The 18,772-nt window shown below is 42.8% G+C and overlaps 2 protein-coding genes across 2 annotated transcripts; both read left to right on the top strand.

The window, feature by feature from the left end:
• Nucleotides 1-4,905: 4,905 nt before the first annotated feature.
• zdhhc1 (zDHHC palmitoyltransferase 1) lies at nt 4,906-12,273 on the top strand. The gene is made up of 11 exons (XM_025055482.1): nt 4,906-5,550; nt 6,039-6,258; nt 6,333-6,508; nt 7,311-7,412; nt 7,622-7,746; nt 8,926-9,081; nt 9,977-10,086; nt 10,164-10,252; nt 11,074-11,188; nt 11,277-11,358; nt 11,649-12,273. Exons 2-11 carry the CDS (start codon nt 6,040-6,042, stop codon nt 12,179-12,181), a joined length of 1,707 nt encoding a protein of 568 aa, XP_024911250.1. The 5' UTR covers nt 4,906-5,550; nt 6,039; the 3' UTR covers nt 12,182-12,273.
• Nucleotides 12,274-12,803: 530 nt separating this feature from the next.
• On the top strand, nt 12,804-18,096 carry tppp3 (tubulin polymerization-promoting protein family member 3). Its single transcript, XM_017032347.2, has 4 exons — nt 12,804-14,895; nt 15,601-15,800; nt 16,293-16,446; nt 16,917-18,096. The coding sequence occupies exons 2-4, from the start codon at nt 15,613-15,615 to the stop codon at nt 17,109-17,111; spliced, it is 537 nt and encodes a 178-aa protein (XP_016887836.1). The 5' UTR covers nt 12,804-14,895; nt 15,601-15,612; the 3' UTR covers nt 17,112-18,096.
• Nucleotides 18,097-18,772: the final 676 nt, after the last annotated feature.

The following is an 18,772-nucleotide window of genomic DNA, read 5'->3' as shown; positions in this document are numbered from 1 at the left end:
TCAGCTGGTTCCTTGTATTCTTTTAAGTGTAATGTCTTTGTGCTGATATGCTTCTTTATCAGCTGTTCATTTGAACTGATCAACTGTGCAGATTAGCTAATGTTTAAGAATCAAAGTCTTAATCTGTTCTTCCGTAGAACTGGAAGTCCACTAATGATTTACTGCTGCCATCACAGGAGCCTTACTGAGTAATCACAGTCAACAGAACCTTTCTTCAAGGAAGTCTGTTGGCCAGTTCACTGAAGCTTACGACTTAGTACGCTGAGTTACACCGAGTTACACTGAGCTTCTGGATGAATTATTATCTGCTTGTGATAATTAATAAATATAACTAGTTAGTTAGCTAAAGGCGCTTTGCCCCAGAGGCAATGTCTCTGGCATTGGTGTGGAACCGCAAGTTCAAATCCCGGTTAGGGTGGTTGGTACCTTTCAGTGGACTCACCACCCGCATGAAGGTTTGGGGGGGTTGGTACGGTGCAGTGTGATTTGGGTGGCGACTGCTGCCCCCCCCCCGACCCGGTAACTGATAAGCGGATGAAAATGGATGGATAGTTGGCTAATTTAATTTCTCTAAATAAATTAGCTGGTTACCTAATACGTGATTTGGTTACAAAGTATTTTATTTACTTTTAATTACTTCCAAAGTCTCCTTTAATGAATACAGTACTTGATCGCGTTAGTTCTTTAGTCATAGAGTTCTGTATTGGTATGTTAGCTGTTTAGCAGCTGGTTAGTTGGTCTGTCAGTCAGATGGTTGATCCCTCAGCTACAGTCTCTTTTAACTTCTCACTCATTTGAACCTGATCCTTTTAGTTATCATGTGATTGGTCTCCCCCCGCCCCCGTCTCATCTGCTGGCCCGGGCAGTGACCTCTGTGTGGAGTTTCTCTCCTATGCAGACCTTCGTCAGCTCAGTCCAAATCGTCCAGTTGATAGATTGTCAGGTCCCTGGTCGACCACATTACCCTCTGACTGTTACAGAAAACCATGGTTTGTCCATTTCCCGCAGACCAAAGTTCCACAGGTGGTGGCCTCATGATCAGAGCAACCATGTGTTTGGCTCCGGCTCATGGCTCTTTCTGCGTAACTCTGATCAGAATCAGAAGAGTTGAGAGTTTTAGCCACATGTCTTTGATAGAAGCAGCAGTGTCTTCTCTCCCCTTCACCTTCCTTTCCAGTAATGATTTCTTCCTCCCTCGCCCCTCCTCTGCTGTAGAATTATTATTTTAGAGCATGATATATTCACCTGTTCTTTAGTCTATGACGGTCTGTTGTAGTTTATGAGGGTAGTCCTTTCCAGTCTGTATTAGTCTATTCTTTTTATTTGTCTAGGCTTTACAGACATGTGACCTTTGACCTCATTAACTTGCTCAAAGCCTTTAATTGTTGTTGCAGACTGCACTGATCAGAGGTTCATGGGGGTTCAAGCAGTGACGTGAACAAACAAGAGTGAACAATGGGGGTGGGCAGGGCAGAGGCATGGGTACATGGCAGGAGTCCCAGCTTGGGGTTGCTCTGCCTGCAGACACTCCCCCCCCCTGCCTCCCCCTGTTCTGGACTTAACCGTTCTTAGGTGTTTCAGATTAAGGTCAGTGTGTCAGTGCTCTACAGCAGCTGTTAGCACGCAAACCTGCAGCATTTGATCAGATGAGACCAGTGAACTTTAACCTGCTTGAAATCAATTGACCAATTCTCTGATGGTGCCTAAACTCACCACTGGAACCTGAGCATCTTCACTGACAGATAGAAGATAAACCGAATCAAACAGAGTGCCTTCCAGGAGATGAGTCAATTTTAAAGCTGTAATCAACAGGTTTACAAACAGCAGTACATTGTTGGGTTAAAAAATGTAAACGGATATGAAATGGCAAGTGTTTGATTTTTAAGTCTTGTTTTTAGATTCAGTCATTGAAAAGATAGTACAAAGTCATCCGTTATCATTTGTGTTTTCTTTATTAAAATGTTTTTCTTTACGTTGAGCTGTTGAAGACCACTGTGTGCTCAGAGGTTGAGGGGTGAGGGGCTGCTGCTCTAATGTCATAACATTTAATCTGTTATCTCACATGCACTGAAGTCTGTGGGACTGAGTGTTCCTGACAGAGCCTGTCAGGAACACTGTCTTACTGTCCTCGTGTCCCACTGCCCTGGTCTACTGTTCCATCACCGATTCCCATTATTTGACTATCCTTTGTAGTTCCATACAGTTCCTACAGTAGGTTATCCCTACGACTGTGTCCCTCACCGGCTGTCCTACTCTCCCACATTCCCACTGTTTGACGAACAACAGAAAATAATTTGCAATAAATAAATTAGAGTTTTCAGTCCAGTTAATTGAAATAATTTCCTGCGGCACACCTAATGATATCTTACGGCACACTTTTTATGAATCACTGCTTCAAACAACCGGGACAATTCGGTTTCATTTCCAAAAGTGGGTCCATGTGTGGAGTGAGGTTTGTCTTAGTGTTTGTCTGGTTGTTGTTTTGAGCAGGAGGAAATACTATGTGCGGGGGTCAGTGTTCTAAACCTAATGTTCCTGACAGGGTAGTAAGGTGAGCTGCTAAGGAGATTGGCAGCAGAAGGCGCAGCATGGACAGGGTACAGCTTTAGCAGGATTCAGCTAGACTTTTACAAAATAGAATATGACCTGATGTTCCTGTCAGAACGGATAAACCCGCGGTGGACAGACACTGCCACATTTGGGCATTTGAATTGATGACGTTTTGCACTTTGATCTTCACAGCTGGTTAAAAATCTAAATCTAAAAGCTTTATTTGAAGCAAGGAGGAAGTTCATTCCTGATACTTCTGTAGCTGTTGTTGTTGTTCATAAGAAGACTACCATTTTTACTTCCATCTTTAAATTCACACATATTTTAGATCTTATTTTTAAGCAGTACTTGCAACTGTATTTGTCTTCACATCAACTAGGAAAAAGAGCATTCAGTTTCGGTGGTAGAGTCTAAAGAACATGGTCTTACTGTGTGTTCTCAGTGACTTTTGTATTTTGAGGTTGTACATGACACCGTCCTCCAATATAATTTTGTCCTCTAGTCACACTTGTGTTCCACCATCCTTGACTGGAAAGACCTTGTTCTGGCTGTCTTTCCATTTGATCTATGTCAGTATCAAAGGGATACTGATAACACCATCAAGACGCCATCGCAGCTGCTTCTACTGTACCAACGACAGACGTCGGTCAAATCTTTTTTGTTGAATTTTCCAAACCTTTATTATCATACTTTTAGCTTCATATTAATATTTTTTGCTTCATCAACACTGCATGTGAACAAAGACATATGTCAAATGCTGACAAGGATTACGGAGCTAGAACCTGAACCATAGACTGGACTACGTACAACACAGACTTCTGTATGTAAAGGAAACTCCTTTGTTAATGTGACTCCAGGGAACATTTTCATTTGTTTAAGTTTACGGTCAGTAGTTTAATGTTGTTGGGTTTTTTTAGATGTAATGTCAAATTTGTAAACGATGGCCAATAATTTGATGTCTTAAGTCCCATGTGGTCTTCTGTCCTCCATGTCCTCACTCAGTCAGGAAGATAAAGATGACCTTCTACCAGCTTACCAAAGGTGTCAGCTGGTACCTTGTCCTTGCAGCTTAAAACGCAGAACAAGGACTGACAAACCTGGACACTGAGTACGGGACAACCCTGGACACTGAGTACGGGACGATGGGTTAATCCAGTCAAGGACCCAGTGATGCTTGGACACAAATGTTATTGTAGGACAAACACCATGGAGGACACAACCTTAGTAATAACACAGGCTTGTTTAAATTGACTAGTAGTAAAATAATAATAATATTCTAATCGTTGGTCTGTGGACATGTAGTTGGACAGTGAGTGTCTAATTAGACATGGTCCATCTCAAAAGGACAAACATGTGGTTGATCTCCCAGTACCTGAGAAACTGGACTTTGACTTTACAAAATAGATTTAATAAATCGACATCGTTAGGTATATAACTGTGTTAGAATGAGTTGTCAAGAAGTGAATTTGTAGTTTGATAGTGGACGTTGTTGGACATTTAGCTGGACACAATTCTGTTGACATAACTACTAACGGTAGACAAAGTTGTTATTGGACACTTCATGTGCAGTTGGACAGTGGACCTGTTCTTGAATTGAAACATGTCATTGGACAATACCATATGTGTATCAACAAGTGGGATGTAGTCAGACCATGGACAGAGAGTCAAACAGCAGACATGCAGCTGTTAGTTAATAGACATGTAGCTGTATTCTTAGTAGTAACACACCCTGGACAGTGTCGGTGGAGAGAAATATTTTGTTGACCTCTAAGAATGTAGCTAGACAGTGAGACAGTTAATGTTTGTGGCCAGTAATCCTGTAGCTGGGTACGTGTAAGTACGTGTATTTACGCAGTAAAATGTGGTCAGACAGTGGACGTGAGGCTGGTGGTTAACAAGTAACTGAACATATCTAGATAGGGATACTGTGCTGTCCCCTGCTGGACGCGCTGCTATTGCGCAGCTTCTTTCCACTCAGATACAATTAAATTGGCAGAGGCGGCGCTTAGATAAACTGACAAATGAGAGAAGACTAAGAGCGTTTCCATGGTTACGGCGTTCAGAAGCTGACGCTGGAGACAGTAATGACAACCGCTAACGGGCTAAGCTAACAGTCTGATTGACGGACAGTCAGTGGACCAAAATAGACATTTAAACTGAGATCAGGTCATCGCTTCACCGGTCTGTCAACTTGAAAATAAGATCGTCCAGTGAACGAAGAGAAGTAGGAGGTTAGTTTATGGTTATCGTGTCCCTTCGGGATTCCTGATCTGTTCTGCGCACGTGCATTGCGGCTTCATCTTCCGTCTCTGCTGCCTTCATGACTCGAGACTATCCTCGAATTTCCAATGCTCACAGTTTTTGGGGTTTTTTTATAAATAAAAATTCGAATGTGTGAATTTAATGTCAAGGGAATTTTAATAAGCTAAGTCGGAATATATTTGAACAAACAAAAATGCAAAAACAAAAAACGGAATCTGGAAAATTGCTACATTTTCATACACCATTAAATCTCACCGATGCTGTCCATTGGAAACAGCAGTCGTCTGGTTACAGCTTACCCTTATACACTGGCTCCAAAACGTTGTAAATCAAAAACGTCTTGTGTTTTTTAAATTGTTATTAAGACCAAATTCTTTATCGGTAAACCATAAAACATCAGGATTTTTTCACCTTGACGCAAAACAGGAAGCGGTCGCACTGTCACACATGCGCAGAATGAGTCGGGTTTAGCACCGATCGGTTAGCAGGTTAGTTTGTGGTTAGCGGTTTTTATGTGTAAATGAATGTAACGGGGCACTTTTTCTCTTGTGGTCACCAAAACAGGGCACCAGCTCCGCTGTCTACCCACAAGATGGACGGAAGCTCACGAGGAAAGTGTGTGGCTGTGAACTGGCTTTAGGGCCGAGACTGCAGAACTGTCAGCCGCTGCTCAGGCTCAGTTCCTGGGAGGAGATGCTGCGGAACGGAGGGACCGTTAACACGAGTTGAGCAACTGAGGTAAACCTGGAGATCTGCTGCCCACAGGATCTGGTTAGTTCAGTCAGAGGTCGATAGTAAAAATCAATAGTATGAAGCGGCCGGTGGTGTCATCAGAGTCAGAACAGTAGTGTGCAAATCACACCGTCGGTAATCTGGATTAAAATAATCTGGAGACAGGAATTGAATGAATTGGTGAATTTCAATTCATCTGTACATTAAACTTTAAGTATTTAATTATAAAAATAATTTAAAAAATCCCTGATTAATATTTGACTTTGGACTTTCACCTTCATTTCATTAACTGAAGTATTAGCATTAATACTTAAATCAGTGTGTGCAAAAGCAAGAGGTGCTTATTAAAAAAAGATAATAATAATTTGAATATTGTCTGTATTTGTTCATCATTATCATAATTGCCGTATTTAACTGACAGGATTTTTTATTGCTCTTAAATTGGTATAGTGTTTAAAAATGGATAAACTGTACCAGAACCTCTAAATACACAGGATGGACGTGTGCCGTAGGAATCCAAATCGAACAGCACCAGTGAGCGAGGACAGCCCTCACCGTGTGGACGTGCCGCTCTGCTCTCGCACCAACGGCTGGAGCTGGCCTCCTCACCCCTTCCAGCTGTTGGCCTGGCTGCTCTACATTTACTTTGCCATTACCAGCCTGGGAGTGTTTGTTCCCCTGCTGCCTGCTCACTGGATACCTGCTGGCTACATTGTATCCTTAAGCCACCTCTGTTTTCTGTAGATTTAATCCAGAGTTGATGGTTTGAGTCCTGATTTACATCTCAGTGCACGGGCATCATGTTTGTCTGTCATTTATGTGTTCACGTGATGGCAGTGTCCGTCGACCCGGCCGACTCCAACGTTCGGACAAAGAGCCACAAAGGACCCGTACCAATGTTTGATCGCTCCAAACATGCCCACGTCATCGAGAACTGCCACTGTTACCTCTGTCAGGTGGACGTGTGAGTAACAAAGATCTTCATTTCCTTCAGGAGCAAATGTCTTCTCTGTGTTTACATATTATTAGTAAATGAAAATGTTGACTTTGGCCACAGACAGGCACCAAAACACTCCCACCTCTTGGGAACACTGCAGAAGTACAGCCTGCTGCTTCTTGGAGTCAGGAGTAAATCCCTGTGGGTTAGACAGGAGAGGTGAGAGTAGTGAGAAAAATAAGCAGCATTCACAGTAAGTTAGTTTTAAATTAGAAAATTTAGGTCAACCTAGGTTTATAATATTTTATTAGAATCCACATAACGAACTTATTTAACCCATCCACCCCGGGGAGCCGTGCTTGCTCAGTCAACACACCACTGTGGTAAACTTTTAGAAACTGAACTCAATCAAGTGTTCATTCTCAAAAGTCCTCAGATAAAACTACTGATTTCACATGACAATTCCAATGATTGCAGTTCGACAGCAGCCTTCCTCAGTTGATGACTTTGTTTGAAACACCATTATTATAAGTAACTTCAGTGACCCCTACTGGCCACAGGAGAGTGCTAGAGTAGCAACGGCTGTGCCCTGGCCTGCTAAAATGACAGGATTTGTCAGGATTTGACCTGAGATGAGGAAATGAAGAATGGGCCGTAACTTTGACCCTCAGCTGCCCACAGAAGATACATAAATACAACTGAAGTCAAGCTGTTCTTAGAGCGCCCTCTGCTGGACCACTAGCTAAAGAGTTATTACTTTTGAGATAAATATTCAGTTATTACTTTTAAACTTTAACCTCACATTTGAATTTTTTTTTTTTTTTAACAGAGGACCCAAATCTAAACACTGCAGTGCCTGTAACAAATGTGTAGCCAACTTTGACCATCACTGTCGGTGGCTCAACAACTGTGTGGGAAGCAGGAACTACAGGTGGGCTGCACTCACCAGACTAGATTCAGTCTTCAGCCTATCACTGTGTATGTGTCATGTTCTGATTGGTCCAGAGTTTGCCTTGGGCCTCATCTACAATATTGACAGTTAAATGTTGAATCCTTTCAAAATTCTAAAGACAAAGTTTGTATTTGTTCATATTGTGTGTGTGTGTGTGTGTGTGTGTGTGTGTGTGTGTACGTTTGTAGGCTGTTTCTTCACAGTGTTGGCTCTGCCCTAGTTGGTGTGTGTCTAGTTCTTGTCGTCGCCTGTTACGTCTTTATCGAGTTCTTTTTGGACCCAAGTAAACTTCGCACTGACAAACACTTCCTCGGTGAGAACTGGACCAGAGATGTTTTATCTGTAATTACGTCAAGACGTGTAGTGAGAAAAATAAGCAGCATTCACAGTAAGTTAGTTTTAAATTAGAAAATTTAGGTCGGCCTCGGTTTATAATATTTTATTAGAATCCACATAACGAACTTATTTAACCCATCCACCCCGGGGAGCCGTGCTTGCTCAGTCAACACACCACTGTGGTAAACTTTTAGAAACTGAACTCAATCAAGTGTTCATTCTCAAAAGTCCTCAGATAAAACTACTGATTTCACATGACAATTCCAATGATTGCAGTTCGACAGCAGCCTTCCTCAGTTGATGACTTTGTTTGAAACACCATTATTATAAGTAACTTCAGTGACCCCTACTGGCCACAGGAGAGTGCTAGAGTAGCAACGGCTGTGCCCTGGCCTGCTAAAATGACAGGATTTGTCAGGATTTGACCTGAGATGAGGAAATGAAGAATGGGCCGTAACCTTGACCCTCAGCTGCCCACAGAAGATACATAAATACAACTGAAGTCAAGCTGTTCTTAGAGCGCCCTCTGCTGGACCACTAGCTAAAGAGTTATTACTTTTGAGATAAATATTCAGTTATTACTTTTAAACTTTAACCTCACATTTGAATTTTTTTTTTTTTTTTTAACAGAGGACCCAAATCTAAACACTGCAGTGCCTGTAACAAATGTGTAGCCAACTTTGACCATCACTGTCGGTGGCTCAACAACTGTGTGGGAAGCAGGAACTACAGGTGGGCTGCACTCACCAGACTAGATTCAGTCTTCAGCCTATCACTGTGTATGTGTCATGTTCTGATTGGTCCAGAGTTTGCCTTGGGCCTCATCTACAATATTGACAGTTAAATGTTGAATCCTTTCAAAATTCTAAAGACAAAGTTTGTATTTGTTCATATTGTGTGTGTGTGTGTGTGTGTGTGTGTGTGTGTGTACGTTTGTAGGCTGTTTCTTCACAGTGTTGGCTCTGCCCTAGTTGGTGTGTGTCTAGTTCTTGTCGTCGCCTGTTACGTCTTTATCGAGTTCTTTTTGGACCCAAGTAAACTTCGCACTGACAAACACTTCCTCGGTGAGAACTGGACCAGAGATGTTTTATCTGTAATTACGTCAAGACGTGTTACAAAACTAAAGAGTGTATGTGTGTGCGTGTGCGTGTGTCAGTGAGGAACGACACGGGTGTGTGGTTTGTCTTTCTGCCTGTAGCACCTCTCCGATCAGCAGCTGCAGTGATTCCATGTCTGGCTGCCGTCACCATCGCTCTGGGTCTGCTGTCGTCGGTTCTGCTCTGTCACTTGCTGTGTTTCCACCTGTACCTGAGTATGTGCTACAGGAGAACATGAGGAATGATAACCCCTATAGACCTTAAAGAGAAGTGCACTCATTCATATCATGAGCAGTAACACTGCTGCGGTCCAAGATAATTGTTTTCTAGGACAGTGTAGGCATCACTGGCATCACTCTGCCTCTGGGTGCTTGATTAAGCTGAGCTGAACGGCTTTATCATCTGTAGAGTACAAGGGTTTAAGGAAATATCCATACACTGAAATATTGATTTATTTCCTTTCCTGATACCGAATCAATCTCCTCCATCAGTGTATTGATTTTTTAACACTAATCTCCAGTCAGATATTCCTGTTGGTTCATTTTCTTATTATTTTCTTTTTCCTCTAGTGATTCCAAATGTAGATCCCTCTGTTCCAGTGTTAGTACCTGATGTTCAGATGGAACAGCAGCAGAGTCTTTACTATGATCACACTTTGACTACAATATAGTTATACAATATATCAACTCAATATACTCAATGTATCTGTGCCTATAGGACCGCAGTATATCGCTATATATATATATGTGTGTGTGTGTGTGTAAAGTATCGTTGGCAACAAATCGCCAGATTCTTACACAACCCTAGTAGAGTACAGTTGTATTTTACTTTATATATATGTTTTTTTGATAGTTAAAAAGGCAGTGTCTAAAGTCCAGCATCAGGCTGATGTCAAACTTCACAGGTGTACCAGTGGCTAATTTACAAAGAGACAGATTTTGAGCTCAGCACAGTCTATGGGGAGATAATACTGGCCAACACTCAGAGAAGTGTCCTGTGAAGAGACCAGTGTTGGTGTGAAGCTGCCGTGATGTCAGATGAATCAGTGAAACTGTAGCCGTGAGGCCTGAACTGATGACAGTGACTGAAACAACTCTCTGTGTCTGTCAGTGTGGAACAGACTCAGCACCTACGAGTACATCGTACGTCAGCGCCACCGTCACGACAGAGACTCAAAACCTGAAGCACTTAAAGACACAATGCCTCCTTCAGTTCTAAAGGTAAAATGCAATCTTTGCGTGGGAACACTCTTCTGACACTGATTTCCTGACTGCCTGCTATCTGCTGCCCTCTTCAGGACATGAACTACTCAGGGAGTCTGGGTTACACCAACCCTCAGCTGAACGTGGAGGAGTCTGCCACAGTGTGTGTGAGAGAGGAGTCTGAGTAAGACACAAACACACGCACGCGCACACACACATGTGAACACACACATGTCCAGGTAGCCCAGTGTGAGCTTCCTCTGATTGGCCGAGCAGTCGTGACCGGGTTCTGTAAACAGACAGAAACAGTTGTTTCATAATGCAGTGAGGCCGGGCCTTTTACCATGGAGACAGTTTTCTTTACAGTCAACAAAGTGGAATTCTTTGGCTCTGACTTCCTGAAGAAACAAAGTGTGTATTGTGTGTGACCTGGAAAAGGGTGTGTGTATGTGTCTGTTTTTTTTATCTTGATTATAGTTAAATATACCTCACTGGACACTAACAGACAGGTTGATGTGTCATTTAGTCAATCTTTTTCATTGATGTTCATTTTACAGCTAGTTGTTGCTGAAAAGTACTTCTTTTTATATATAAAATATTTAATGATGTCATTATGGAATATAAAATTTGTTTCAACAAAAAGCATGTAGCTTCCCTCCTCCCTGCAGGGGGTGCTCAAGTCAGTGGTTCAAGTGGAACATGATTCCAGCCCCTGGTTATTTCATCCCATTGGCTTTATTTTTGGCAGTGACCTTTGACCTGTTGTTCAGTGATGGACCGTTTCAGTCTGAACTCCGGCTCCTGTCTGGTGTTTTAGACTGAGGAGGAGAGTTGGCAGGTAGGGTTAGGGTCAGTGACCCAGTAGGTGTGGACCATGGCAGGTCCATGCCAAGGTACAGTGATAAATACTACTGTATATAATACACAAATGTCACACAGGTGAACCTACTTTGGACTGTACAAACGTATTCATGGTTTAATGGTCCCCTACATATTTGTGTTCAGGTTCAGAGTTAACGACAGGGGGAGGAGTGTGTCCAGTCCTGTCATGGAGAATGGAGCTGTCTCCACCGTCTCCACACAGGTGAAAGCTGCAGCACACACAAACCAACGAGCACAGGTATACAAACACACACATGCACACACACACATACACATATTCATATATGAAGGGGTAAATTCATGTAAATTTTTAAAAACCTTTTCAGAAAAAGAAGAGTAAAGCTCGAAAGGTCCCGTCAGAGGAACTGAAGGAAAGAGAGCGATGTTCAAGTGTTGCCCCACCCACAGGTACACACAAACAGACACACACAGAGGCAAAAAAACATTTTGGTCACACAAAACGGGTTGCATAGCATCAAAGAGGTAAAGGTAGGGATGTTCGATGATATCGGAATCGGAAATGAAGGGTTTGGACTGGATCAGCATATTGGATAACGGCAAAAAGTTAATGGACATTCCTAGGTAAAAGAACAAATCGTTGTGCAATGCAATGTTACAACAGCCAGGGGGCAGTCCTTCTTACTCATCAAGTAATTTATTTATCCTTCTATCCTTTTGGCTTTTTTGTTGTTGAGCAGCAGAGCTGGGCAGCGTCTCCTCAGTGTCCTTGGGTCAGCGACTTCCTTTCCCAGCATTCCCTCTGAGAGCATCTTTGCCTCCACTTACCCTCCCCCCAGGACCTGTCCAGGCTGCTGCCCCTCCTGCTGAGTACCACTCTGACTCTGCGGAGTCTCTGGAGGAGATCCCCGTGGCCTTAGCCAGACTGGGCTCCTCATCTTCTGCAGACGTCACTGGGTCTTCACACAGAACCATCCCTGGATTCCTGCTACCCTCCCTGACCCACATGACTAAAAGGAAGGCCGCAGCCTTCTCCTCTTCTACTTCCTCCCGCGCTCATAAGAGCACAGCAGAGCTACGGTTTGAGATGGCCTCCACTCATCCTCCTGCCGTCTTTGTCAGCCGGACAAGCAACCAGGCCTTGGAGACCCGGGAAGAAGGACAGAGTCTCGGCCGCCGGCAGTACGGATCCAGACCTGCATCCAGGTCTGGTTCCAGACCAGTGTCTAGGGCTTCACTGAACTCTGGTTCAGCCCAGTGGATGGAACGATGACCAGAGTGAATGAGTGGTCGATCTCACATGGTCCCATTGGACTTGACTTTAACAAGTCTCTGGCAGCTCCATTCTCTTTGTGGGTCATTTTTTTAAAAAATCTGAGGCCAAAGGTGACATCACCATCAGGTCTGTGACATCACCATCAGGTCTGTGACATCACCATTGGTTCTTTGACAAGTTCTGTGATGTCATATGTGCACACTTGGTCTAAAGCTGAGCTTTTTACTGGACTGTAAACATGAAAATCATATGTGTTTGTTTCTTTGATCATGTGGAGACACACACACACACACCCTGTTTCTGTTTCTGTATTGTTTCCTGGTCACCGTGGTTACCCAGCACCAGAGGGAAGGGACGATGGGTTTGAAAAAACACACTGACATCATTTCCTGTTCTCACATGTTTCTGTTTAAAGAAAACTGAATGTGAAGCTGATGATCTGAACAGTGTCACAGGTTTTTAATTTAAAAGAATGAATAAAGCCGTTTTTTTATTATTTATACACAGTTGTTAATTGGATTTGTATTTGAATATAGTATTGCTAGGCCAACTGGTTCTCATTGTCAGCATTCACATTGCTAATCTTTCAAAATTGTTTCACAGCTGTAATGCTAACGCAGCAGCTGATCTCATTTTACTGTGCTGATGCTAAGCTAACAGTTCCCCTCTGTTTCCAAGCACATCTCAACAACTGTTTACTTCTGTTTACTGTCAGAATGCTACACTTGTCGGTACCCCAGCTAACAGTTATAGTGCTGACCTGGTTTTAAGTGACAGTAAATGTATGTGTGTTGTGTGTTTGTGTGTGCGTTAGCGAGGGAGAGAGAGAGAGAGAGAGACGTAGATTAAAGTGAGGGTCGGGGGTAAAGTTCTGGTTTGAATGAATGTCAGTTGATGAAGTCCTAGAAAGAATAGCTGCACAAGTGTATGTGTGTGTTGCTGTGGCAACAATTGCATCAACATCAAAACACTATTAATCAAAAAGGAGTGTGTGTGTCTCTGTGTGTCTCTGTGTGTGTTTATACAGTTGTAATGAGGACACCCACAGTTGCTGAAACCCTGGAGCCACAAGGTTTTTACAGTTCAAGGTGAGAATTCAAGACCTAGTTGTGTGGGGGAGGTGTAGGGGGGGTAAGGTGGGAAAGGCAGGGCGTGGCCCCTGGGCTGGACCACCTGTGCAGACCTTGATCCTGGTCCTGGTCCTGGTTCTGCTGAGGCTGAATAAAGAAGTTCTTATTGATTTTCCACAAAACCGTATGAAGGGTGTGTGTGTGTGTGTGTGTGTGTGTGCGCGCAGATGTACAGCTGAGACCTGATCTGTCACGTGACCACCTCCCCAGAGACCCCACCCTCAACAAGCAAACTTCTTCCAGGATTGTTACCACAATGACAGCTGCTTCCTGCTCACACATGAGGTAATCACCTTCTACACACACACACACACACACAAACCTATTGAGGAGTGAAGCTGACTTTTGTTTTTGTTTTTTTCATTGTGTCCTAATTCATTTGTGTTTACAGTCTTTACAGTTCACATGATTCATAATAGTGGTTCTCAAACGGGGTACGCCTTTCCCTGGTTGTACCTGAAGTATAAAACAATTTGCCAGAATGCCTCAAGCTGATCAGGGAGAACTTTGGTGTCAAAATATTTCACACAGGTAAAAGTCCTGTTAAAGAAAGACTTCAGAGAACCACTCATTTACAGTACTGGGGAGTTTAATGCTACACTGAATTGTTCCACTTATCCTGTTGCTATGCTAACACGTGTGCTTTGATGCTGCTGAGCCAACTGTAAGCCTGGTACTAATTTAAGCTGCACAGAAGCTGAACTGATGTTTTGTTCTGTTGAAAATTTCCAAGTGATAAATAAAATAAGATGACAAAAGTTCCCTTGGTTTAAGTCAGAATGATGAAAACACTCCACTTAATCGTTAGCTGGTCTCATTTATAGCCATGAGACCCATGTGGTACATGTACCAGTAGCCAGATGGACTGGAGCTTACTCATGATTTGACTCAAACTAATAACACTGATGGTATCAAGTAGTTGGACAAATGTAAAAGTCCCTCTATTTGTCATCATATTACTGATTTACATAATTCTGTCCCCATGGTAACCAGGCCACACGGTGGTCAGTGGTGAGTTCTGTTGCCTCACAATGTCTTTCTGTGCATGTTGTTTTTCCAGGATCCTTCCCAGTCCAGGTTTATTTTTTACACTAAATCCACTGTAGGTCTGAGTGCGTGAGAATGGTGGTCTCAACATGTGGCCTGCGTGATGCCCGGGAGATGCCACGCCCTCGCCTGACGACTGCTGGAATTGGATCCTGTAAAGCAGTGAGCTGTAGAAGGTAAATATGAAGGTGACGGTGACACTGTAACAAACAATAACACTGTGACATCACTGTGTGAGACAGTCGAGGGTCACACAAGGTCAAGACGACCAGACAGTGAGAGTGGGGCAGCTAGCTGGAGCTGCAGTTCTAACCCATTCTTACCCCCTGCCCCCCCGCCCCATCCTCCTCCTCTCCCTCCTCCCTGACTTGGATTGCCCTCCCCTGTTGGACAGGGTGTCGTCATGGGGATGGGGTAAACACATGACAACAAGAGCGTGTGAAGTTCAGAGCTTCAGACACTGCTGTGGAGACACGCAGGAGAGGGAAGACAGACACAGAAGGACAGGGGGACAGGGGAGACACTGAGACACAGGTAAGATGTCCATCATCATCCTCATCAGTCATCATTACTGTGTTGATGTTTATTTATTGATCTGTGAAAAACATATTTAAGTACAAATCTGTGCAGAAGCTGTGTGTGTTTGAATGTGTGTGCACCAGTTTAACTGCAATAGCTCACACACACACACACACACAGACAGGGATATCATTTTGCAGACTGAAATGAGGAGTTTGTTGAATCAAAACATTTGATTTGGTTGAACTTTTATTCACAGGTGAACTGTAGTCAGAACACTTGGATGTCTTTGATTTGATCATTCATTCATACATTCCTTCACCTGTCGTTAAGTCCAGGACTGTTTCACACACACAGTCACTCACTCATCTATTTTTGATGACACTATCCACATGTTTTTAAGGACACAGAAAGGAGACTTGTAGTGACTCTCCATGCCTCAGGGGGCAGTCACGTCAATGGTTAAAAAACTAATACCATGAATAAGCAGGACTCAACTGACTTCCACAGGAACAGGAATGGATGGGATGTCTAAGTGTTGTCACTTTTCACCAGAACTGATAGAAAAGCTGACCAAACAAACAGGTGGACCAGGACCGATGGAGGACAGACCCAAACCAGAACCTTTCCTCTTTTTTTTGGATCTATGCTTCGACTCATTAGTGCACTTTGCCTCCAGTGAACGTTGCTGTGAAGCAGTTGTTGGTGTTTTCCCTGCAGATCACTTCCATCATGGCAGAGGGCGCTGACATGGAGCATCTCCAGGAGGCTTTTAAAAGGTTTGCCATTCACGGAGACACAAAAGCAACGGGAAAAGAACTGAACGGGAAGAACTGGGCCAAACTCTGCAAGGACTCGAAGATCATCGATGGAAAGAACGTGACCAGTACAGACGTTGACATCGTGTTCTCCAAAGTCAAGTGAGTGCTGGACCTGGTCCTGAATGGACCTTCCTGGAATGACTGGGGCTAGGCTCAGGAAACATGTAGTATTAAAATATATGAAGGAAATCACAGACTTTAACTGGACACTGAAGATGTTGGTCTAAAGTTTTCTTCACTTCCTTCTTCTCATCAATCCCCTCCGTCTTCTCCACCTCCACCTTGTCCTCCTTAATTTTCTTCTTCTTGTTCTCCATCTCAGCTGATTACCATGTACATAAGTGGCATGTTAGCTGTGTACTAGCACATAGCATGTTAGCACCTTAGTTAGTTAGACCTTTTTTTTTTACTCTTCACCCAGGAAAAGTTGATGACCAAAACTATTCCATAAAATTCCAGGCCTTAAACAGTCGTTGATTTCTTCTTCTGTTGTTTTGAACTATGTGTAACAAACCTGCTTCGATCATCCTTTAGCCATGTTAGCTAAGACCTTGTTCTTCTGTGTGTGTGTGTGTGTGTGTCTGAGAACAGGCAGAAGACCTCCCGTGTCATCACTTACCCAGAGTTCCTCAAAGCCCTGCAGGACCTCGCTCCTAAGCGTTTCAGAGGACAAAGCCAGGAGGAGGCGCTAATGTCTATCTACAGGCTGGTGGAAAAAGGAGGACCGACCAACACTGGTGTGACGGTGAGACAACACTGTGTGGAAAGACAGTGTTACATGATACACGATATCAAACAGGCACGGTGTAAAAACCACCACCAGCCTGACCTGAAACCAGAGGCTGTGAACAGGAGATCATCAACGTGACATCAACACCTGTCCAACAAAACACACCTCACCTGTTTACACCACACAACACTGTTGTCAGTCGTCGTGAGGGTCCTGCTGTAGGAAGAAGTCGAACCGCTGACGTCGGTTCGACTGAAGTATAGGTGCAGATTTTCAGAACCTTCTTCGTCTTTGTCGTCTTCTTCTTCCTCTGTCCATGAGTCCTTTCAGTTACACTCGTGGAAATTCTTCACTTGAATGCTCTTCATGTATATGTCGTCTTGATTTCGTCCAAAGACAGTTCCTGTCCAAACACAAAAAATGGTTAAATTGTCTTGACTCTCAGCAGTTCTGATTTTCATTCTGTTTTTCTGTGTCTTTATCAGAAAGTGACCAAAGCAGGAGCTGTGGACCGGCTCACTGACACGGCCCGCTACACCGGGTCACACAAGGAACGCTTCGATGAGAGCGGCAAAGGCAAAGGTCGTGAGGGTCGCGAGGACCTGGTGGAGAACACAGGTTATGTGGGAGCGTACAAGAACGCTGGGAAATACGATGACAAGTTGAAGGGCGAGAAATGAGGAAGGCAGGAAGGTGCGCGTCTGTGTCTGTGTGTGTGTGTGTGTCCGTGTCCTTAACATAACATGACAGAAGTGATGGCGTTTAAAGAGGTGACATCACTGTTTTACATCTATTTATCTGCGTCTTATTTTAGTCTTTGGATCCAGAACTGGATGAAACTGATCGTCTGTCCACATTTACGATGTTACACTAGTTCACATCATGTGTACTTAGGCAGCCTCTAAAGGCACTGATTATTAAGTCAAACTGGATTTCACATTTATTCCACTGGAATGACCTGGAATCAATTCACACATGGGGAAATGTAATCAGAGTTCCTCTGCGTTGTTTCTTTTTACATCATCAATTATGACTGAAAAATGTGAAAATTATTCCAAATAGACATTAAATGATCAAATTCCTTTTAATGTAGAGGAAGAACTGTGTACCAGATTTTACTGTGTACATTTTCCATTAAGTATTTTAATGTTGACCACAAAGAAACCAAGGTCTACTAATACTTACTGTATGTTCCCAGGGTTTTATTGGCATCTAAATCAACATGATGATGTGGAAACAATTCATTTCTTGTACTCGTACTACTTGTGTCCAACGTTAGGCCAACTAATTCACTGGGCCTAAGGCTAAAGTCATAAAGAGCCAAGACTTAGCTTACACTTCTACAGGAGCTAATTGTAACCTAACTATACTACTTTTGCTAATGCTAAACTAACTAAACTGCCGATACTAGGTGTATTATGGTTACTGGGATTTGGCTCAGGGTAAGTATGTTTCTTGGCCTAATGTTAATCTACCTAGCTAACAGTACTGCTTAGGTACGTTAAAGTAACTTGCTAAGTATACTTATAGGGTATTATAAGTAAGTTTTCTTCAGGACTCTCTAGACTCTAGAGCATTTGTATAGCTTCCTTTGCTAAGTTTTGTAAGTCTACCTATGTAAACTTATCTGGATTTAATGCATACGTTTGGGGAGCTAATGTCAAAGGATAATACGTGTGGGGAGCTAATGTCAAAGGAAGCTAAAGAAGCTAAGGCTCAGATAACCATCATTTAAGGCTAATGTAATTCCACCATTAATTTTAGCTAATACCCTGTCAATTTCTCAAATGGAGTAATTCTATGCTAACTTTTTCCTAGGCTAACACCATGCTAACCAAACATACAGGTGTCTCATTTGGCTAATTGTGCGTAAATAACTCCTCTGGATTTCTACTAATGTTATATTAATCCGTTGTTACTACTTAGCTAACTGTACTTATTGAACTTACAACTAAACAACAACTGATGCCTAACTTTTTATTTTGCTTTTTATTTATAAGCAAACAATACATTTGGGGCTTAAAACTGTTCTGTTGCTAATACCAAGCTAACTGTTTATAGCTTATCAAGTTAACTAGAAAGTAAACAATGAAGGAAAAAATACTGGATCTTTTTCATGTCCTATTATTTGTTACAATCTCTCGTCTTAAAACTGCAGGTTTGATGTTATTGTGGTTTATTTTTATTTTTATTTTAAAACTGGAATTAAAAAATAAACTGTAGTCTCGTGTTGTTTTCTCTGATGTAAAAAGGGAAAAAATGACCCTGAAAAAAAGTGGTCGGAAATACTACATGAAAAATGAACGACAATGTCGGATCCGCGTCTGGAACCTGGGTTATG

Source organism: Cynoglossus semilaevis, chromosome 5, assembly GCF_000523025.1.
Source record: "Cynoglossus semilaevis isolate Cse_v1.0 chromosome 5, Cse_v1.0, whole genome shotgun sequence".
Lineage (NCBI taxonomy): Eukaryota > Metazoa > Chordata > Actinopteri > Pleuronectiformes > Cynoglossidae > Cynoglossus > Cynoglossus semilaevis.
Note: the sequence above shows the minus strand (reverse complement) of the source record. Positions and strands in the feature narration are given on the sequence as shown.